Source organism: Anabrus simplex, chromosome 2, assembly GCF_040414725.1.
Source record: "Anabrus simplex isolate iqAnaSimp1 chromosome 2, ASM4041472v1, whole genome shotgun sequence".
NCBI classification, from domain to species: Eukaryota; Metazoa; Arthropoda; class Insecta; order Orthoptera; family Tettigoniidae; genus Anabrus; species Anabrus simplex.
The window spans coordinates 815,213,688-815,235,719 of record NC_090266.1 but is presented as its reverse complement, the minus strand read 5'-3'; the positions used below and the strand labels follow the sequence as shown (position 1 = coordinate 815,235,719).

At 35.3% G+C, this 22,032-nt stretch overlaps 1 protein-coding gene across 1 annotated transcript in view; it reads left to right on the top strand.

Annotated features, from left to right (window-relative positions):
- The window catches only part of dtn (transmembrane protein 132C dtn), an 877,664-nt gene that overhangs the window by 721,722 nt on the left and 133,910 nt on the right, over positions 1–22,032 (top strand). Inside the window, exon 9 of the mRNA XM_068226042.1 lies at positions 10,354–10,545. Coding sequence (XP_068082143.1) covers positions 10,354–10,545 — 192 coding nt within the window. The remainder of the gene's footprint in view (positions 1–10,353; positions 10,546–22,032) is intronic.

Sequence of the window (22,032 nt, the reverse complement as noted above, 5' to 3'; positions counted from 1 at the left end):
GTGTGTGTTTAGTCGTGTCATGTGAGTCTCTTCTGGTAGTACTTCGTTATTTTAATACAATGGATAACAGGCCAAAAGAAGAACGACTAACTGAGGAGGTGAAAAGATATCTCTGCTTTTATGATATATCATCAAGTTACTACAGAGACTTGACAAGAAAGGAAAACTGTTGGCAGGAAAATAAGTACAGTAACTTACTTCAAATTGATTGTAAGTAGGCTCCCATTTATAAATTAGCTATATAATCACAATTTTGTCGGTTCTAATTGTTTGAGAAGAATACATTTTTCACATGGATTTACGCACATTATTTACAATTTAGCAGATACAGTTGAAGCGCCTGTTATGTAACTGTATGCCATATTCTTAAATATATCAACAGTTACTAGGAACATGGAAGGTAAAATAATAACATATATTGTTTTAGGTAAAGAACTTAAAAACTTATGGGAAAGACTGAGAGACTGTTTTATGGAGACACTAAAGAGACAAAAATGAGAGTAAAAGTGGACAGGAAGGGAAAAAATGGAGTGGAAATTCCACAAACAAATGGAATTCCTTCTGCCTTATATGTCTACAAGAAGGTGAGCTGTCACTTTAACGTAGTATGGCTAATATTTAAAATACTTTTAAAATATTATTAAATATTAAAAATTGATGAAGTTATAAGTGAATTCATATGTTGAGTGTGTTATCATTTAAAACACATCTAATTCATTCAAGGTTATAAGTAAATAGGAACGTCTCGATTTGTTATGTTTTGCAGCTAAGACAGTATAAACATTTCACTAATAAAATGAACAACATGAATAATTGTGTTTGAAGCACAAGGACTAGTACAGTTCAATATGCTCATTCTCCATAAACAGATCTCCATGTGTCATTTCTTAATATACCTTTGGATGTGTATTAATAGCTTAATTTTCCTTACAGCACACATTCAAACATTGACAGGCAGGGAACATATCAAGGTAAAGAAATGAGTGAATTAACCACCCTAATGACTGAGAGTCCGGAATGTGAAGACCTACACTCTTTATCAGATATATCTGATTCATCATCTGTTCTGTCCGCTTCCACACCAACACAGTCTCAGCCAGTCAAACCTCTTCGAGAAAAAAAAATATCATGCCACCAAGCAGAGAGAGTAATTGATTATTTACAACAGCACGACAATAAAAGTGCTGCCTAGCGTAGTTTAGCATAGCTTTTTATTCGTGTCATAGCACACCACAGCTTGACATTGCTTAGTGTAGCACAGCGTAGCGTAGCTTAGCTTAGCTTTCTGTGTGTGGTGGCCTTTTGAGTAGGCAAAGCTTTATCTGACCCTGTAAAAATTAAGAAGGGAATTCCTCAAGGCAGTATTATCGGACCTTTATGTTTTCTTATATAGACTATATATAGATGATATGAGTAAAGAAGTGGAATCAGAAATAATGCTTTTTGCAGATGATGTTTTTCTGTATAGAGTAATAATAAAGTTACTACTGTAGTTGTTCGTGAAAAACTGCAAAATGACCTCAATAATGTTTTGAGATGGACAGTAGGCAATGGTATGATGATATCATCATCTTCATTTCCCGTTCCCAGCTTCCCGGGTTGGATTGTTAGTCACGGACCTCAATCACTGCCTGTTTCTCTACCACTTTTCTCCTTTTTTAAGTATATCTTCTGGTTTTCCTCCCGTCTTCTCTATGCACTCCCACAGTGAATCTGTTTATCTCTTTCGGGGTCTTCCTCATGGTCTCTTTCCTGTTAACTTCTCTGAAAAAACTCTTTTTGGCACTCTCTCTTCTCCCATTCTCATCATATGCCCATACCACTTTAGCTTTGTTGTTTCTATCCTGTCTTGAAATTTCAAGATTCCTGTCCTTTTCCTTATCTCTTCATTTCTAATTCTATACTTTCTGGTCTTGCCCTCGATACCTCTTAGGAATTTCATCTCTGCTGCCTGTATTCTACTCTCCTCTTGTTTTGTTGTAGTCCACGATCCAGCTGCATAGGTTAGTATGGGCTCATAATAGTATGAATATAATACTTTCTTATATTTCTTTGGGACATCTTGGTTCCACAAAATACCCCTTACACTCTGGTAGAAGCTGTTTGCTTGTTGTATTCTTTTCCCAATTTCCTTGGTTATATTTCCATCTTCTGTGATCATACTTCCCAAGTACTTGAAACTTTTAACCACTTCCAGAATTTTACCATTTAGTTTTATCTTTCCTCTTCCTACCCCTTGTTTTACTTTTTTCTGTGCTTACTTTCATCCCAAATTTTTCTATCTCTTGATTCCATACATCTATTTGTTTTTGCACTTCCATTTCATCCTCACCCCATATCAGTATTTCATCTGCAAACAACATGGCTTTTGTTGCCTGTCTTCCCAATCTCTGTTTAATGTTCTTATGAATTTCATCCATGACTAGGATGAATAGTATGGGGGATAGTACACTTTCCTGTCAGAGACCAGTTTCATCTTTAAACCATTTTGTTTTTTTTCTATACTAGTCTTCACACTACTAACAGAACTTTTGTGCATAGCTTTTATCATTTGCACTTCCACTCTGTTAACTTGCTTTTTCCTTAATGTGTCCCATACCATCTGTCTGAGCACTATGTCATAAGCTTTCTCAACATAATAGATGTCATCACTATGTCTTTTTCAAACTCCCATCTTTTCTCCATCATATGTCTTAATGTAAAGATCAAGTCCAACGTTGATCTGTCTTCCTTAAAACCATACTGTTCTTCTTCCATTTCTCCTTCTAGCTTCCTCCTCAGTCTTCCTTCCAATACTCTCTCAAATATCTTAGCTACATTGGCAATAAGGGTGATCCCTTTGTAGTTATTACATTCCTTTTTCATCACCTTTTTAATATATCGGGATAATTAAACCCTTTCCCCACTCTTCTGGGATCTTTTTCTTACTCCAGATTATTCTAAATAATCCATACAGCTACTGTATGCCCTTATCATTTCCGTAGTTACCTCATCCACTCCTGCTGCTTTACCACTCTTAATCTTTTGTATGGCTTCCTCTATTTCTAACATCGATATCTCCTTTTCTTGTTCGTCTTCTTTCCCCGTTATTTCTAGCTTCTTCTCATCTACCAGCTCACTGTATTTAATATTTAGTAATTCTGAGAAACATTCTTCCCATCCTTTTAGTATGTCACCTCTTTGTGTCAATATCTGCCTTGTTTCAGTTTCTACAAATTTTGTATCTTCCCTATTTCATAAACTATTCTTCACCAAACCATACAAAACCTTTTTACTTCCTTTTATATCATCCTGTAATACTTCTTGAAACTTTCCTTGCTCTTCTGAATCTCTTCTTGTACTATTTTCTTACATACCTTTCTGGCTTCTTTATATTTCTGCCAATTCTCTGTACTGCTGCTGCCCATCCTCTTCCTCCAAGCCAGTAGTTTCTCTTTAACTGCTTCCTTTACCCTGCTTTTCCACCAAGGAGTCTCCTTTTCCTTTTTCCTCCCTGATAGTTTTCCACAGGTGTTTACTGCACACTTTACAAAACCATTTCTGAAATATGTCCATTCCACTTCCACACTGTTCACATCATCTTTGGGAAATTCTTTCTTCAGATCCTCTTGGAACTTTTCCCTTATTTCTTTCTCTTTTAACTTCCATCCCTTTATTTTTCTTTCCCTTTTTTAAAATTAACTTTGTTATTTTACCAAGTCTTAATTTGGCTACCACCACTTTATGGTATCCTTCAAAATCTGCTCTTGGCATTGCTGTCACATCTTCCAGTTGTCTACGTTTCTCCTTCTCCACCAGAATAAGATCAATCATTGTCTTTGTCTTTCTATCCCCCCAACCATATCTAGTTATTTTTTGTGAGTTCTTTTTTCTAAACGATGTATTGCCAACAGTTAATCCATTCCTTCTACAAAAATATATTACCAAATCTCCTTCTTCATCTTGGTTTCCATAACTACAGGGGTCAATTATCTCTTCTTTTCCCTGTCTGTCTGTTCGAACATATGCATTCATGTCTCCCAATATTATAACCTCTTTGTCTTCAATACAACTTTCCAGTTCTTCTAGAAACTCCTCTAAACATCCATCTGCATTCCCTGATTGGGGTTCATAAACCTATTTGACAAACTTGGGCTGATAAGTAAAAAGTGGAAAATGACCGTAAACTTATGTTACCTTACATACTAGGTCGTTGTCCTCTTGAACTGGCCTGGACTTCTCAAAGTTAACAGTCTCGTTTGTAACGATCGTGTCTATTGTTGGCTCAGCTGTTTTTGTGAGGATGGGAGGAGTGGAGGGGAAGGCTGGTGCAGGGCTGGTGGGGAGAGGGTGGGGTTTTGGGAGGGGGGAGTGGCAGCGAGTTGGAGAGATGGAGGCGAGGCTTGTTTTTATTATAGAAGTTCTGAATGGAATCAATGTTTCAAGTAAAATGTTCTATTTTTTTTTTTTTTTTTTTTTTTTTTTTTGTTGATTTCATTTAAATTGTGAGAGGGGTTCATAAACTGATCTAAATCGAAGTGGATGCTCTCGAGAATGTTGAGTAAGGTTCCTTTTTGCTCATAATGCAAGATCTTAAGATCTATTGATGTGTATTCGTGGCTGGATGCTTTATGATGTTCACTCATAGCTGAAAAACAATTATACTTGAGAGCATTGCGATGTTCGGCATATCTTATGACAAAATTGCGGACTGTTTGACCTACATAGCTGGAATTACAGGATTGGCATTCTAATTTGTAAACTCCAGAGTTCAAATATCTATTATTAATGTTATTATTGTTATTGTTGACAGTGTGTGGATTAAGAATGACTTTGGAGTTGGTGTGGGAGGTTCTAAGCACTATCTTGATGTTGTGTTTATTAAAAATATTAGAAATTTGGTAAACGTTACTATTATTGCAAGTAAATATGGAAAACGTTTCTTTAGGAGCGGAATCTTTTTCTAGGGTAGTCTTGGATCTGCTCTTATATCTATTGATGACTCTGCTGATGAATGTTCTGCTGAAACCATTGTGTTCTGCAATATTGTAAATATTATTAATTTCTTCTTTGTAATTCTTGCAAGATAAAGGAACAGTTAATGCTCTGACTACCATGCTGTTATAGGCTGCTTTCTTATGTATGTCTTGGTGCACAGAAGTTTGTTGGATGGTATTGATGGTGTGGGTGGGTTTTCTATATATATTAAAGGATAAAGTATTGTTGCAGTTGCGCATAATGGTTAAATCCAGGTAATTGAGGGCTTTATTGTTTTCTGACTCTATGGTGAATTTTATATGTGGGTCAATGGAGTAGTACTTTAAGTACTTTAGATATGGTACTATATCCCAACCCATTGTCTTTAGTATATCCCCAATAATCTTATAAATTCCAGCTGCTTTTCTAGTTTTCAACTTTTGTATCTTACTGTAAATGTAACTGCTATCATAGATAAATTTTAATACTTCTTTAGTATTAGTCACCTCCTCTGTCTGGACATTATCCTTGTAACCAACAATCTTTACATACTGCTGCTTTTTGAAGATGTGTGATTACCACAATGAAGATCTTTCCTTATTTTAACACAGAGGTACTTACAATGATCCCCAAAATGGAAATTTCACCCCATCAAAGCAGTAATTAAAACTGAGAGGACTTTTCTAATTTTTGTAAAACTCACAACCTGACTTTTAATCCCGTTTATCATCATACCGTTGACTACTGTCCATCTCACAACCTTATCGAAGGTCATTTTGCAGTTGCTCACAATCTTGTAACTTATTTATTACTCTGTGCAGAATAACATCATCTGCAGAAAGCCTTATCTCTCATTCCACTTTTTTACACATATCATTGATATAAGAAAACATAAAGGTCCAATAATACTGCCTTGAGGAATTCCCCTCTTAATTATTACAGGGACAGATAAAGCTTTGCCTACTCTAATTGTCCAAGTTCTGTTTTCTAGAAATATAGCCACCCATTCACTTTAGTCCAATTGCACTCATTTTTGCCAGTAGTCTCCCATGATCTACCCTATCAAATATCTTAGACAGGTCAGTCGTGATACAGTCCAATTGCCCTCCTGAATCCAGAATATCTGCTATATCTTGCTGGAATCCTACAAGTTGAGCTTCAGTGGAATGACATTTCCTAAAGCCAAACTGCCTTCTATCAAACCAGTTACTAAGTTTGCAAACATGTCTAATATAATCAGAAAGAAAGCTTCCCTAAAGCTTACGTACAATGCATGTCAACTGACTGGCCCATAATTTTCAGCTTTATGTCTACCACCCTTTCCTTTATACACAGGTGCTACTATAGCAACTCTCCATTCATTTGGTATAGCTCCTTCAACCAAACAATAATCAAATAAGTACTTTACATATGGTACTATATCCAACCCATTGTCTTTAGTATATCCCCAATAATCTTATCAGTTCTAGCTGCTTTTCTAGTTTTCAAATTTTGTATCTTACTGTAAATGTCACTGTTTTCATAGATAAATTTCAATACTTCTTCAGTATTAGTCACCTTCTCTCTGGACATTACCCTTGTAACCAACAATCTTTACATACTGCTGACTGAATACTTATGCTTTATGAAGATCCTTGCATACACACTCCCCTTGTTCATTAATGATTCCTAGAAAATCTTTCTTGGAACCTGTTTCTGCCTTAATGTACCTATACATACTCTTCCATTTTTCACTAAAATATGAATGGCTGCCCATTATGCTTGCCATCATGTTATCCTTAACTGACTTCTTTGCCAGATTCAATTTCCTAGTAAGTTCCTTCAATTTCTCCTTACTTTCTGAGCCATTTCTAAATATTTCTTTCCAACCTGCACCTACTTCTTAGTCTCTTTACTTGTCTGCTATAATATAGTGGATCTTTACTATCCCTTACCACGTTTAAAGCTACAAATCTATTTCACATTCCTCAACAATTGCTTTAAACCCATCCCAGGGTCTGTTTACATTTCTATTTACCGTTTTCCACCAATCATAGTTACTGTTTAAGAACTCCCTCATGACTGTTTTATCAGCCATATGGTACTGCCTAATAGTCCTCATTTTAATACCTTCCTTTCTTTCACATTTATTTTTAACTACGACGAAAACAGCTTCGTGATTAGTGATCACTAATGCCATCTATTACTTTGGTTTCTCTACAGAGCTCATCTGGTTTGACCAGCACCACATCCAGTATATTCTTCCCTCTAGTTGGTTCCATCACTTTCTGAATCAGCTCTCCTTCCCATATTAACTTATTTGCCATTTGTTGGTCATGCTTCCTGCCGTTCGCATTACCTTCCCAATTGACATTTGGTAAATTGAGATCACCTGCTATTATCACGTTCCTTTCCATATCGTTTTCCACATAGCTGATTATCTCATCAAATAATTCTGAGTCAGCGTCAGTGCTACTCTTTCCCGGTCTGTACACTCCAAAGACATCAGGTTGCTTATTATCTTTAGAGATGAGACTAACACCTAGAATTTCATGTTTGTAATCTTTAACTTTTTTACAAATTCTTCTTTCACCAGATTGAATACTGCCCCTCCTACCATTCCTATCCTATCTTTACGATACACACTCCAATTCTGTGAGAATATTTCTGCATCCATTTTATCATTTCTCTGCTATTTTTCAACTCCTATTACAATATCTGGTAAGTATATATCTATTAAATTACTTAATTCTATTCCTTTCTTTACAATACTTTTACAGTTGAGCTCTAACAATTTTATGTCAACCGCACTTGACGTCCAGTTCCCTGTACCCTTATCACCGCTCCCTAGACCACCCCGTTTTCCTGAATGTACCTCCCTGTAAACCGTCTAAAGAAATTTCCTAACCTATATGTACCACTGTGGTTTAAGTGAAGGCCATCTGAGCGCAGATCCTTATCTCCTACCCACCCATTATAATCTAGAAATCTCACTCCCAGTTTCCCACATAGCCACTCCATAGTTTCATTTAAATCCCCAATCACCTTCCAGTCAGTATCCCTCTTATACAGTATTCCACTGATAACATTCTGCGCTTCTTTAAACACTCGTGCTGCGTTTACCAGATCTCACACATCCCCAACTGTGTTAGTACTTATACCTGCTTGTCTTACGTTGTTAGTACCAACATGAAACACTACCAACTTCTCCTTTCCCTCCTCCTTCTCTTCTACTTTCCTTAATATCTACCTCAACCTACTTCCTGGATAACACTCTACCCTGCTTTCCTTTCCTCCTCACACTTTCCCCACATGTCTAATAATAGACCTGAGCCTCCACCCTACCCACTTCATTTGATCCCCTCCCCTCCTGGTCAGCCCTATCTTTCCTGACAACTGCAGAAGCTATATTCTCCTTCCTTTTCTCCGTGCCATGACCCTGTTCCACCTGTTGTTTCTATCCACTACTCCACATTTCCCTATCCTACCCTTTCCCTTTTTCCTACTTCCACATTTCTCGGCAACAGTTCCCTGTTCCTCATCTTCCCTCGGTTGTTCTACCTGCAGTGACTCGTACCAGTGTCTCACAGACACCTGTCCTGAATTTTGATCCTGAATAGACATCCTTGTCTGCAATCTCCTTCCCCTTAAATTACTGGACTGCTTGTCTTGTAAATTCCCTCCTTTCATTCCCTTCTCTCTTTTACACCTACTGTATCCTGTACATTTTTCAGGGAGGCCTACTCTCCTTCCTGTCCTCTGAGAGAATCCTAATTATCTCCCTCAAACTCTCCAACTCCTCTCTCATACTCCTTGATGCCTGGCCACACCCACAGTTCCTACACTTGCACTCCTTATCCATTCTTTATGGAATAATGAAAAGAAAAGGAAAAATATAATAACTTATTCTGTGCAAAATAAAAATGAAAGGAAAGAAATATTGTCTAGGATATTTCACAAAGATACCGTAACATGACAATAAGGTAATTAATATAAGCCACTACTACACTACAATACTACTTAGTTGTAGGAATTTTTTTTCCTACAACACCCTAACAGAATTAAAATGCTGTTCATTATTGAAAACCGAAAGTAATACACAAGTATTTCACAATTCTAAACTGCAGTTAATTCTACCCTAATTATTACAAAGAATTCTAGTAAGAGAGTTACTGCAGATACCGCAGATACTACAGATACTATACTACACAAATATTTCACAGTAATAGAATTAACACTTAATTTCTAATAAGATACCGGTACTATAATATACTACAAAAATTTTAAACTACATTCAGACCATGTTCAGATGCATCCTAACTACAACAGGTTATTGCTAAGCACAAACAGAAATGGAATTTACAATTAAAGTTTGAAATTCGCAAGACTACTCAAAATAATAGAATAAGCACTCTAATTTGTAGTAAGTTACTACAGTGCACTACAATAATTTATAAACTGTGTTCAGACATATCCTTTACAATAGATTATTACTAAGCACAAAAAGAAATGAAAATTGCAGTTAGGCCTAAAGTTTGAAATTTGCAAGAACTACTGAAGGACTACCAACAAAATGCCTGGATAGATTTTTATTAATTTAGTACTACTTTATCCTACTATGCTCTAACAGAAATGAATAGAAATTGAATGAAGATGCTACAAAGCTAAAGCAATGAGCTCACAGTTGTGATCAGCAATGTTCTGTATAAAAGAAGTAAGCTCCTGGATGAAATTATCTTTACACTGGTCTGTTTTTAGACCAACTTTGCTGTACCGGAGTGAAATGTTGGTGGACTCTGGATATCTCATTCATAAGTTAGAAGTAACGGACATGAAAATAGCCAGTATGATTACTGGGAAAAACAGGTGGGTGCAATTGGCAGGAGGGTGCTTAGAATGTTGAAATAAAGGTTAAGTTAGGAATGAACTCGCTTGATGAAGCTGTACGCATAAACTGGCTTTAGTGGTGGCATGTGAAGCAAATGAAGGATGATAGGTTACCTAGGAGAATAACAAACTCAGTCATGGAGGTAAGAAAAGTAGAGGGAAACAAAGACAGCAATGGTTAGAATGAGTTTTTAATGATTTAAGGATGAGAGATATGGAGCCAAACGAGTCTACAAAACTCGTTATAAATAGAGGATTGTTGAGGCATTGATTAAATTCACAGGGGTTTGGTGACCGAATGCAGAAAGGCATAACAGTTTATATTGAAAATGTAGGTTTGTTTACATAGTGTATTAAATTTTGTATCTTTTGCATATTCTTTCAACTTCTTCATCACTAACAAAAACTATTAGGTATATAGATCTTTAGTATTGTGGTTGGCTTAAACTATATGTGTATATATATATATATATATATATATATATATATATACTGCCATGATTAATATATGTTTGTATCATTTTCTGCCAGGTCTTGTCTCCTATAACTGGACGAGTAATTGGAGCCAAAGAAATTAGAGTAGGCAATGATAAAGTCTCAATCACCAAACTACAGGTCAGAGTTGTATCTGGACTTCAACTCTCTATTGTTCCTGACAGCACAGTAGAAAATGGTTACATAGCTGAGACATCAGTTACAAGGAAACTGACGGCCCAGTACCAAGTAAGTATCAGCCTTTATATTTAGAACACAATTTAAAATGTCTTAGTTGTTAAGACTTCATATCAATAGTGGGAGCATTTGAACCAGCCACACGGTGTTTCTCCTGCCGGTGAGCATGGCATTTACCGCTGTATGTCAGTAGAGTTCAGTAGTGGTGATGCAACCATGCAACAGTATCATTAACAATTTAAAGCATTTTTTAGCAACATTATGGAAGGAGCTGCTAAAGCTTAACTGCCTTCATTGTCTACATATTTCCAGCACCTCTTTAAGAATTACTACTTGTTTTGAAAGATGCTGATACGTTTCGACTATACTCACTAATTTAAAATAATATCAAATAGCATTAAAATGAAAAATATGAAAATAATGTTCATTAAATAAAATACTTAATCATCAGACCTTGTACTGACACTTAGTTCTTACCTGATTACTTACACATACAATATTTGATGGGCGCCAGCTACAACTCAATGCAGCAATAAGAGAATGAGAGTCTTGAATATCTCTAGGGTGTGGGGTAATAAGCTTACTTTTGACAGCGTACCATATAGATTCTGGGAAAAGGAGATTGTTGTTTTGTTTCCACATTAAATTTGAGGTTATCAAATTCTACCATTGGAATAAAATGGTAAATTAATTTGATAGAACAAAATATATTCTTTAAATTATTTCAGTGAAAATAGCAAGACTGGCTGCAATAAAACAGATGAAAATATAAAATTATGACATTACAACTGAAAGAAACTAGGCATTAAATTTGAATTTTTCTTGAGCAGACATTTAAAAATTATACAAGAAATTTATCCCTCACTGGTTAACTTGAATGTACCTCGAACACTTTGAGTGTAATTACGACGTATTCTTTTGAGTTGGTGTCTGCTGTAGGTGTATCAAGCCTAATTTGGTGATGTATCCTTTTTGTTTCACTAATGACTAAGTATCCATGTGACTGCTGCTTCTCCATCCAGATGACTGACTACTATCATCTCAGTACAACACTCCTTGGCAAGTGTCTCCATCCATATGACTTCATGGCAAGTCTCTCCTTCTATATGACTTCATGGCAAGTATTTTCTTCTATATGACTTCATGGCAAGTCTCTCCGTCCTTATGACTGACCGACCAACTGTGGCCTCACTCTCCCAATGACTCCAACTAACTGATCGACTGAGGTCTCACCTTCCAATTGACTATCTTACTGTTCACCATCCATTTGACTGATGCTATAAGACACTGGTCCAAGTATACATAGCCTTAGCCGACACACCTATGCAATCCCCAGAAATAACTATAATATTACTCCCAACCGGCTCCAAATGTTTCACACTATGGTGAAATTGTATGGGGCTGCAGTAGAATGCTCAAAAAAAATTTTTTTGGCTAGTTGTTTTTACGTCGCACCGACACATATAGGTCTTACGGCGACGATGGGGCAGGAAAGGGCTAGGAGTGGGAAGGAAGCGGCCGTGGCCGTAATTAAGGTACAGCCCCAGCATTTGCCTGGTGTGAAAATGGGAAACCGTGGAAAACCATTTTCAGGGCTGCCAACAGTGGGGTTCGAACCTACTATCTCCCGAATACTTGATACTGGCCGCACTTAAGCGACTGCAGCTATCGAGCTCGGTGCTCCAAAAAAATGAGCTCACCGCTAAATGCACTCAACGACAGAGCGATGACTCGGCAGTTACGCTAAAAGTATTTCACAATGCTGTAATGTCACAAATTATTACGCACCGTACTTCCTCATCTGATGTCATACAGCAACTCTCACTGTACACGTCTTCAGTGTTAATCCACACATACCTACATACATAACAAATTAACTACAATTACACAAGCGATAATCATTACAGAATTGAATTGAACAATAATAATAGTTACAATAATAGTAATAACAATATCATAACAGATAATAATAATAATAATAATAATAATAATAATAATAATAATAATAATAATAATAATACTACAGATATCACCTTGTAACAGGATTTGAACCATTACAATTTGCCTCCCTTGTAAATAAATCGAAGAACGAAGAATCGACTGATTTATGAACAACATGATATATATAACACTAACCTTGACTCTTGACACATATAAACACTTTAAATGAGTATACAACAAAAATATTTTTTTTCATCAATACATTTTATAAAATATCACAGGTATGAGAACTATTCTTGCACAGTGTCATCATAGATAACTCCTTAAGTGTCCTATTCTCTCCTTATTGTTCACTACACAACAATATAGCACTGGAATTAACTAATAAAAATAATTTTAAATGAATCTACAACATTCCTTTTTTTCCATATCAAATATTTTTATGAAAAATCACGTATATGAGAACTCTCCTTGCATATCATCATCACAGATAACTGTCCAATGTCCCGTTCTCTCCTTATCATACAATACATGACAATATAGCACTTAATTTTCCATTTACTGGAGTTCAATGCACCAATACGGCAGTTGGTTCTCACGCAAATCACAGATGTTACATTTAATTTGCCAGTTTCTTGCAAAAACAAAAAAACAAAAAAATGATTATCTTACTAATATCATAACAAATCTCACGTGAAGTACTTTTTTAAATTTTTAATGTTATAAGTACCAACAATCTTCCCTTCCTGATCCTTTAGAGAATATGCACTCTTCCTGATACGACTCAAAATCGTGAAATACCCCTGATACAAAAGAAAGAATTTAGACATATTTCCCGCCTCTGCAGATGATGAAAATGGAACTCTGAGTAGCACATTGTCACCCAACTGAATTAATTTTGCCCTTATTAACTTACATATCTCAATAGATCCTTCCTCCTTGACAACGATCACTAAAGGATCAATACCATGGCTACAGGATGGTTCAGTTGTTCTGTAATCCAGCATAATGTTTATTTGTTCCTTGACAGCACCAGCATATTTAAGTGGACTGGGGTACTTACCTCCCACAAATGATTGTCATGCAAAACAAATTTGTGTTCATATATGTGTTCTTCCTGGCTTATCACTAAATACATCTTGATGCTCACCTAACATCTAACATAATTGCTCCTCCTATAATTCACTCAACTTCCTGGCTTATCACTAAATACATCTCGATGCTCACCTAACATCTAACATAATTGCTCCTCCTATAATTCACTCAAATTACCTCTCGTCACTGCGTCATACAGACTATCCCTTGGATCCTGGTCATGTAGACATGTGACACCCAAAAATACATTTCCTCTCACTAGGAACACCTTCACTCACCTCTCTTATATCTTTAATAGAACACGTTACCAACACTTACCCCAGATCCATCATAATTTACACGTACTTCATTGCTAGTTTTCTCCCAGGACAAACACACACTACCTAAATCAAAGTCTATTCTATCCCCATTATTTGCAACCAAGTCAGCTTCTAAAATAACTGAATACACAAGATTTGGTACAACAAGGCATGGCTGAAAATTACAGATATCTTCAATCGTAATTGGTACTGCTATAATTTTATTGACTCACTGTTGACTTATTACCAACGACTGTTATAATATCTAATAGTACCTTAACTTTCCTTCTCCATATCATAATTTCTAATCGCCGGATTTACTACCTCACTACTTACATCCTCAGTATTATAAGTACTTACCTTGCTTAACAGATCACTTCTTACATCTAACTTACTACTATCATTAATTACCTTGTGGGGAACATTACACTTACTGACTTGCCAGCTACAGTTAACACAACATTTGAATAGAACTGCCTATTTATTCTGTACGGAACTTTAAATTGTCGCTTCCTACAATGCCGTCCATAGATGACAATATGTAGAAAGGCACTCGATGTATTTGTTTACTATATCTTGTTTCGATGATGCTGCCATGGAAATCATAAAGTAGACGGGCAGTCTACACAATTTCACAAGCGTTGCCTAGTGTGACAAGGTCCAGCTGCTGCCCTCTAGGTTCCTGTGGTGGAGGGATGACGTAGCTGAAATAATAACAATAAGTTAATTAATTAATTTGACCACCTAATCAATACAATAAGTCTTGTTTTTGTTGATTTACATTGACATGTTAATTAAAATGATACATGTTTTGCCTTGTATATAGGCATCATCAGCCATTGCCTTAAACTTGAAATAAAATCAGGCACCTGATTTACATATAAATAAAATAAAACTAATTTGTAAAAAGCCTTGAAGAGACTTGAACGAAAATTAACATATAGTAAAAGGCTAGTACAATGTTGGTTTTAAAGATATTGCAATGAGTGAGGAGTTTACAATTGGTAAAAGTATTTGCAATATTGACATTGGAAGGCTACTATTGTAAGTAAAATGAACAAAACAACAGTCTGTTATAAACAAGTGGTAAGATTGCTATAAAATGATGTTGACCGACCAGCGGTTACAATTAGACAACGACGAGAATAACAATCAAAATCGTATTTATTAAGAAACAATAATGTTGAATAAAATAATTTCGAATGATGATCAAGTGACCTGTAACTATTTGTTTACATGAAATAAAAGTCGAAAGTCAATAGCAAATGGTGAAGTTGTGGTTCACTTTGATGAAAAAATACGTTGTAGTTAAAGGTTGATGAACGATGTTTAAATTGGACCTCTATGGACCATCTTAATTTGATACGTTGCTAAAACGTTAAGAATATGGGTTTATTGACATGCTGGTCAAAAAGGTAATGTGACAGTTGAATCTGTAAAAGGAAACCAGAAGCGTGGTGTTAATTGTATGAAAAAATCGTAATAAAATGTTTAGATGGTAATCGTGTACACTTACCATTTGAACTTGTTACGTTATGAGCTAAAAGTTATTGACGACTGTCGAGTTCTTACTACGAGTGGTATAGCTGTAGGTTTGTGTTGGAAGGGGATCTGTTTGCGAAGGCGTGGCTATTGGCTTATTTGTAGTACTTGGAGGGGAGCTACTATTGGTGGGAGAGAAAGATGAAAGTGTATTGCTGCGCGTATTGTAACGCTGAGATGCCGTTCGAGGGAGTGATATTAGAGTGGGTGCGGCTATGGGTCTATTGGTAGCATTTGAATTAGAGGTACTGGCAGTGAGGGGAAGGGAAGAGAGTGTATTAGTTGTAGAGGAGGTGGGAGTGCTTATTAAATTGAGGCTGACAATTTTTAATAATATATTGGTGAGGGGAATTGATTCTTGTAATAGAAATAAAATCTGTTCGTTCATGGGGCTTTTTCTATCAATAATATCATTTAAGTTCTTATCTTTGTTAAAATGCTGGTCTAGGAAAATGAATAAATTTTCGTATTCTGTCATGAGTTTACTTTTTTTGACTCTTTTGAGTACATGAAGGTCTTGTTCTATTATAGTGAATTTATGCCCTGTGTCCCTCATGTGGTTGGCCATTGCGGAGAATTGATTGTGTCTTTGTGCATTGTAATGCTAGGTGTATCTGGTGGAGAAGCTGCGGCCAGTTTGGCCAACATAAGAAAAATTACATGTAGAGCATTTTAATCTGTATATCCCTGATCCAGAGTATTGTCTGTGATGTTAATAGAGTTATGACTAAAGAATAAATTACGATTAGTGTTTTGTGTTGTATAGGCTACTTTTACATCGTGCTTCATTAATTAATTGGTTATCAAATGAATACTATGGTTAGTGAATGTGAATTTAGTGTATTTTGGTTTGGCGGGATTTAATGGAGTTAAATTTATAGCTAGTTTTAATTTTTTTATGAGTTTATCAATTACATCTGTATTAAATCCATTGAATTTAGCTATTTCTTTAATGAATTGTAATTCTTTCTTTAAATTAGTAGAGGACATAGGGATTTGTAATGCTCTATATATTAGACTGTGATAAGTGGCTTTTTTATGTGAGTTGGGATGTAATGAATCATTGTTTGTGGTTGTTGGAGAATAGGTGGGTTTTCTGTATATTTGGAACTCGAACTTGTTTGATACTCGTGTGATTTGGATATCTAGGAAATTTAAAGAGCTATTGATCTCACCTTCTTTAGTGAATTTAATGTTATTATTCAAATTGTTAAGGAATGGTAATATATTATCACTGTTGTTGATTTGTTTATCTATGATTGCTATGGTATCATCGATATAGCGATGCCAAAGACAGAGTCCATTGATGTTATTAATTATCTTACTGTGTTCGAGATTATCTAAGTATATACTAGGCAATGGTAAAACCTAACAAGTATTTGAACCTGAGAATTAAAATAGGCAAGATTTGTAGAGATATTAAGTTTCTTAAAGATTGCTTGAAATTAGAGTTGGTACCTAAGTTTCTCAAATCTTTACAAAGGAAAGGCCTTCCGCATTCAAAATCTAATGTCACTCAAAAGAATGTAAACTGCATATGGTTAAAAAATGAAATCAAGCTTCTTCTTCTTTTTCTTCTTTTATGACCACATAGGATCACTTTAGTCAGTCCGTCGTTCAGGTCTCTTTGAAGGGATTGTTTGGGCTTTGCGGTCTTCCCAGTACTTCTTCAGACGCTCCGATCTTCGTGCCCTTTCCTCAGTTGAAAATGTGCGTGTTGTTTGTTTTGTGTAAGGGTAAAGCGGAGGTTTGTATTCTTGAGTTTTGTATTCAATTTTATCTTATTTTTGGTGTCTTCTGTTGTAAGGCCTATTTCCTTCAGATCCTCTCTTACTTCTCTGATCCATTTACATCCTGTTGTGGTATTTTTTGAGACGAGATTGTGTTGTACTAGTTGTTTCAGAAGTCTCGAGTCCTGCATCCTCATGATATGTCCAAAGAATCCCAGTCTCCTCTTACGCATAGTATCTGTAATGGGTTCTAGCTCTTTGTACACGACTTTGTTAGGTATTAACCGCCACTGTCCATCTTTCTGATATTTTTTGTTGATACAGGTTCTTCCAATCCTCCTTTCAATTTTCTGAAGTCTGTCAGTCTTTGATTGTTTATTCAGGTAAAAGAGTGTTTCTGCTGCATATGTAGCTTCCGGTTTTATAACTGTGTTGTAGTGTTTTATTTTTGTATTTATTGATAGACATTTCTTTTTGTAGATATCCCATGTTAATTTTTGTGCTTTAGCTAATCTATTTGTTCTTACTTGGATTGAGATTTTTTCATTTAAGTTATATGTTATTACTTCTCCAAGATATTTAAACTGAGTTACTATTTTGATTTTATTACCATTTGTGGTGACTTCTTTTAGCTGTGTTGGTTTTTGGGGCATAATTTCTGTTTTTTCAAATGATATTTTGAGGCCAATTTTATTTGCAATGTTTTGAAGTTCTGATATCTGGGTTTTTGCTTCTTTTATGTCCACTGCTAGTAATGCTAAATCGTCAGCAAAACCCAGGCAATTTGTTTTGATTTTTCGGCCAATCTTTATTTTGGGGGGACATTTTCTAAACCATTCCCTCATTACCATTTCTAGAGCACAGTTAAATAATAGTGGTGAGAGCCCATCTCCCTGCCGTAGTCCAGTTTTAATTTCAAATGTCTCTGATGTTTCACCCCTAAACTTCACTTTTGACTTGGTATTGGTGAGAGTCAATTTTATCATGTTTATTAATTTGGGGTGTAGTCCAAGGTGTCTTAAAATTTTAAACAGAGATTCTCTATGGATGCAATCATAAGCTTTCTTGAAATCTACAAATGTTATCACCATATCTCTGTTTCTTCTCCTGTTATAGTCCATTATCAACTTAAGACTCATGATCTGATCAGGACAGCTCCTCCAGGGTCTGAAACCTCCTTGATATTCTCCTAGTTCTTTCTCAAGTTGTAAACTTATCCTATTAAGGATGATTATTGAAAATATTTTGTATGTTATGTCTAGGAGAGAGATTCCCCTGTAGTTATTAGGGTCGGTTTTGTCTCCTTTTTTGTGCAGAGGATGAATGAGGGCTGTTGTCCAGTGTTCTGGTAGTTCTTCTTTAATCCAGATAGAGACAAGTTGTTGATGGAGGGCAACTTTTGCTGAGGTTCCTGCATATTTCCAGATTTCCGCAAAGGTCTGATCTTCTCCTGGCGCTTTGTAGTTTTTTAATTTATTCAGAGCTTGGTAGACTTCCTTTATTGTGGGGGGATTGATGTTTTCTGGCGATGTTTTTATCGGGGTGTTGGTGTCCAAATGAAGGAGTTCTGTAGGTTCCTCACAATTTAAAAGCTTGTTGAAATGTTTAGCCAGAATTTCTGCATTGTCTTTATTGTTATGGGCCAGCTTACCATCTTCATTCTTCATCAGTAGGGTCGGGGGTTCATATTTTTGGAGCTGCTTTCTGAAGGTTTTGTAGTAGTCCCTTGATTTAGTTTTACTGAACTGTTCTTCAATTAACTGCAGGGTGTCCTTATGATGTTGTCTTTTTATTCTTCTTAAGACTTGGGTAGTTTCTTTTCTCTGTTTTACTAGCTTTTGATAGGATATTTCTGTCTTTTGGGACTGATGTAATAGCAATCAAGCTATTGTACAAGAAGAAATCTCTACTAAATTTACAATTATATAGAATACATTTGACCATCTCTCAAAAATTATATCCACTTGAATGGAGTTCATTTTTAAGGTACATTGACCTTAAACTATCATACATATTAGATAGGAAACAGAAAACCCTAAACCATAAATTAATTTGTTTACAAGAAAACAAACGCAAAACATCTGACCAAAATACAACCAACAAAGTGTCCCCTTCCCATTTGACTAATATTTCCACTACAATTAACCTATCCAATACAACCTTCTCTAATCAAGAGATGAATCTATTAGATAAGGGTATTAAACATAATTGGCCTAATCACAAAAAAGCAGAGGACATAATAACTACCATCGCTGAAACCGAAACTGATATCGATAAACAAATTCCAATTGACAAACAAAATGACGTACGTTAGGAAGTAAAAAAGAAACTTCCAACATTGATTAATGTGATAACATCTAACAACAACTACAACGTCTCAAAACAATTTCTAAACCTGAAATCCAAAATCCATAATAGCAATGTAGTTATAACAAAAGCAGATAAGGGCAACACTGTAGTAATAATGAACAAACAAGATTACATAGATAAAACAGAAGTCTTTTTTTCAAATAAACCTATACCATAATTAATAAAGATCCAACAAACAAAATACAGTGCAAATTAAAATACCTTCTTAAAAATTCTACTTTCATTTTAAATGATAAAGATTATCAGAAATTAACTATAATGAACCCAGTATTACCTACAGTAAGATCATTATCCAAAATTCATAAAAAGGAGGTCCCCATTCTACCTATAATTAATAGTACGAATAGTCCTACCTATAAAATGACTCAATTCCTACACAAATTCCTAAAAATCATTTCAAATCCCACAACTCCAACCCCATAAAAAACTCGATCGAACTTTGCAATTCCTTAGATAAATTCAGTCTGCAACCAAACCACGTTTTATGTTCTTTCGACATCACCAACATGTATACAAATATCATTATCAATAATACTATTAACATCATAAAGAACAATCTGTCGAAACATAACACATTAAGTAAAATCGAAATTGATGAATGGTTAAAATTAGTTTCGCTTTAAACAACAATTACTTCACCTTCAATACGAAAATTTACAAACAGGAAGGTCTGGCGATGGGAGACCCATTATCTGGAATATTAGCTGATATATACTTAGATAATGTCGAACACAGTAAGATAATTAAAAACATCAATGGACTCTGTCTTTGGCATCGCTATGTCGATGATACCATAGCAATCATAGATGAACAAATCAACAACAGTGATAATATATTATCATTCCTTAACAATTTCGATAATAACATTAAATTCACTAAAGAATACGAGATCAATAGCTCTTTAAATTTCCTAGACATCCAAATCACATGAGTATCAAACAAGTTCGACTTCCAAATACACAAAAAAACACCTTTTTTCCAACAACCATAAGCAATGATTCATTACATCCCATCTCACATAAAAAAGTCACTTATCACAGTCTAATATATAGGGCATTAAAATCCCTATGTCCTCTAATAATTTAAAAAAAGAATTACAATTCATTAAAGAAATAGCTAAATTCAATGGATTTAATACAGATATAATTGATAAAATCAACAACAAAACCAAATTAAAACTAGCTACAAATTTAACTCTATTGAAACCCACCAAACCAAAATACACTAAATTCACATTCACTAACCATAGTATTCATCTGATAACCAATTAATTAATGAAGCACGATGTAAAAGTAGCCTATACAACACAAAACACTAATCGTAATTTATTCTTTAATCATAACTCTATTCAAATCAAATCAAATCAAAATCTCTTTATTTGCAAATGAGGTGTCTACCTCGGTGGCAAATGGTACACTAAAATACATTATTGTCAAGCACTAAATATTAAATTAACAAGAGAAGAAAATTTTTCCTATAATACAGTATTATACAATTTACGCTAACAATGTTTTCTATTAAACACACAGCTCATCCTTAATAAATTTATATTGTTTACAAAATTCTACTTATATCCTGTCCTACTTACAAATATAGTCAACTGATATACAGTATGTGGAATTACTTCAAATGATACTATACAACTGGTATAACATTAATATTTACATTGCATTTATTTATTTACTTTTTTTTTTTTTTTTTTTTTTTTTTTACCCGTTCTGGATCCTAAGTAGCATAACGACCTGCTGCGTCTTAACCAGAGCCCCTTTTGCCACCACTTTTCAGAGTTCCTGAAGGGCCTTCACAGCTACCGTAGCGGTCCCAGGGCCCTCGAAGTCCCCACTGTACTACACCCCTACAGGCAGTCCCCTACTTTGGCTGTCCAAACTCCTTAGACCAGGGGATGGAATTAATTTATTCACACACATTTTTTTATATACAATAGCCTGCACTGGTCGAATGCCCTCTAACATTTCATTTATTTTCTCTGTTGCTGTTTATTCTCTTCTTGAATATCTGTACAGATTTTGGAAAAGGATCAAACACTACCCCTGGTAAACTGTTCCACTCCTTCACACCCTTCCCAATGAATGAAAATTTACCCCAATCGCTTCTGCTAAAATTCCTTCTAATTTTATATTTGTGGTCAGTCCTGCCGATATAATTATTTTCCAACTGAAGCCTCTCACGGATATCTCCCCATGCTTCTTTTCCTGTATAGGCTCTATATAATCCTGTAAGTCTAGTTTTCTCCCTTCTCTTACTTAAAGTTTCCCACCCAAGTTCCTTTAACATTTCTGATACACTACTCTTTCTCCTGAAATCCCCTGTTACAAATCTTGCTGCTTTCCTCTGCACACTATCTATTTCTTTTATTAGGTATTCTTGGTGAGGATCCCAAACACTGTTTGCATATTCCAATAATGGACGAACCATACTCAAGTAACTTTTTTCTTTTAATTCTTTGTTGCATCCTTTAAGTAGCCTCATTATGACATGTAATGATCTGTATGCTTTCCCAACAATGTCATCAATATGACCCTTCCAGTGCAAATTACTTT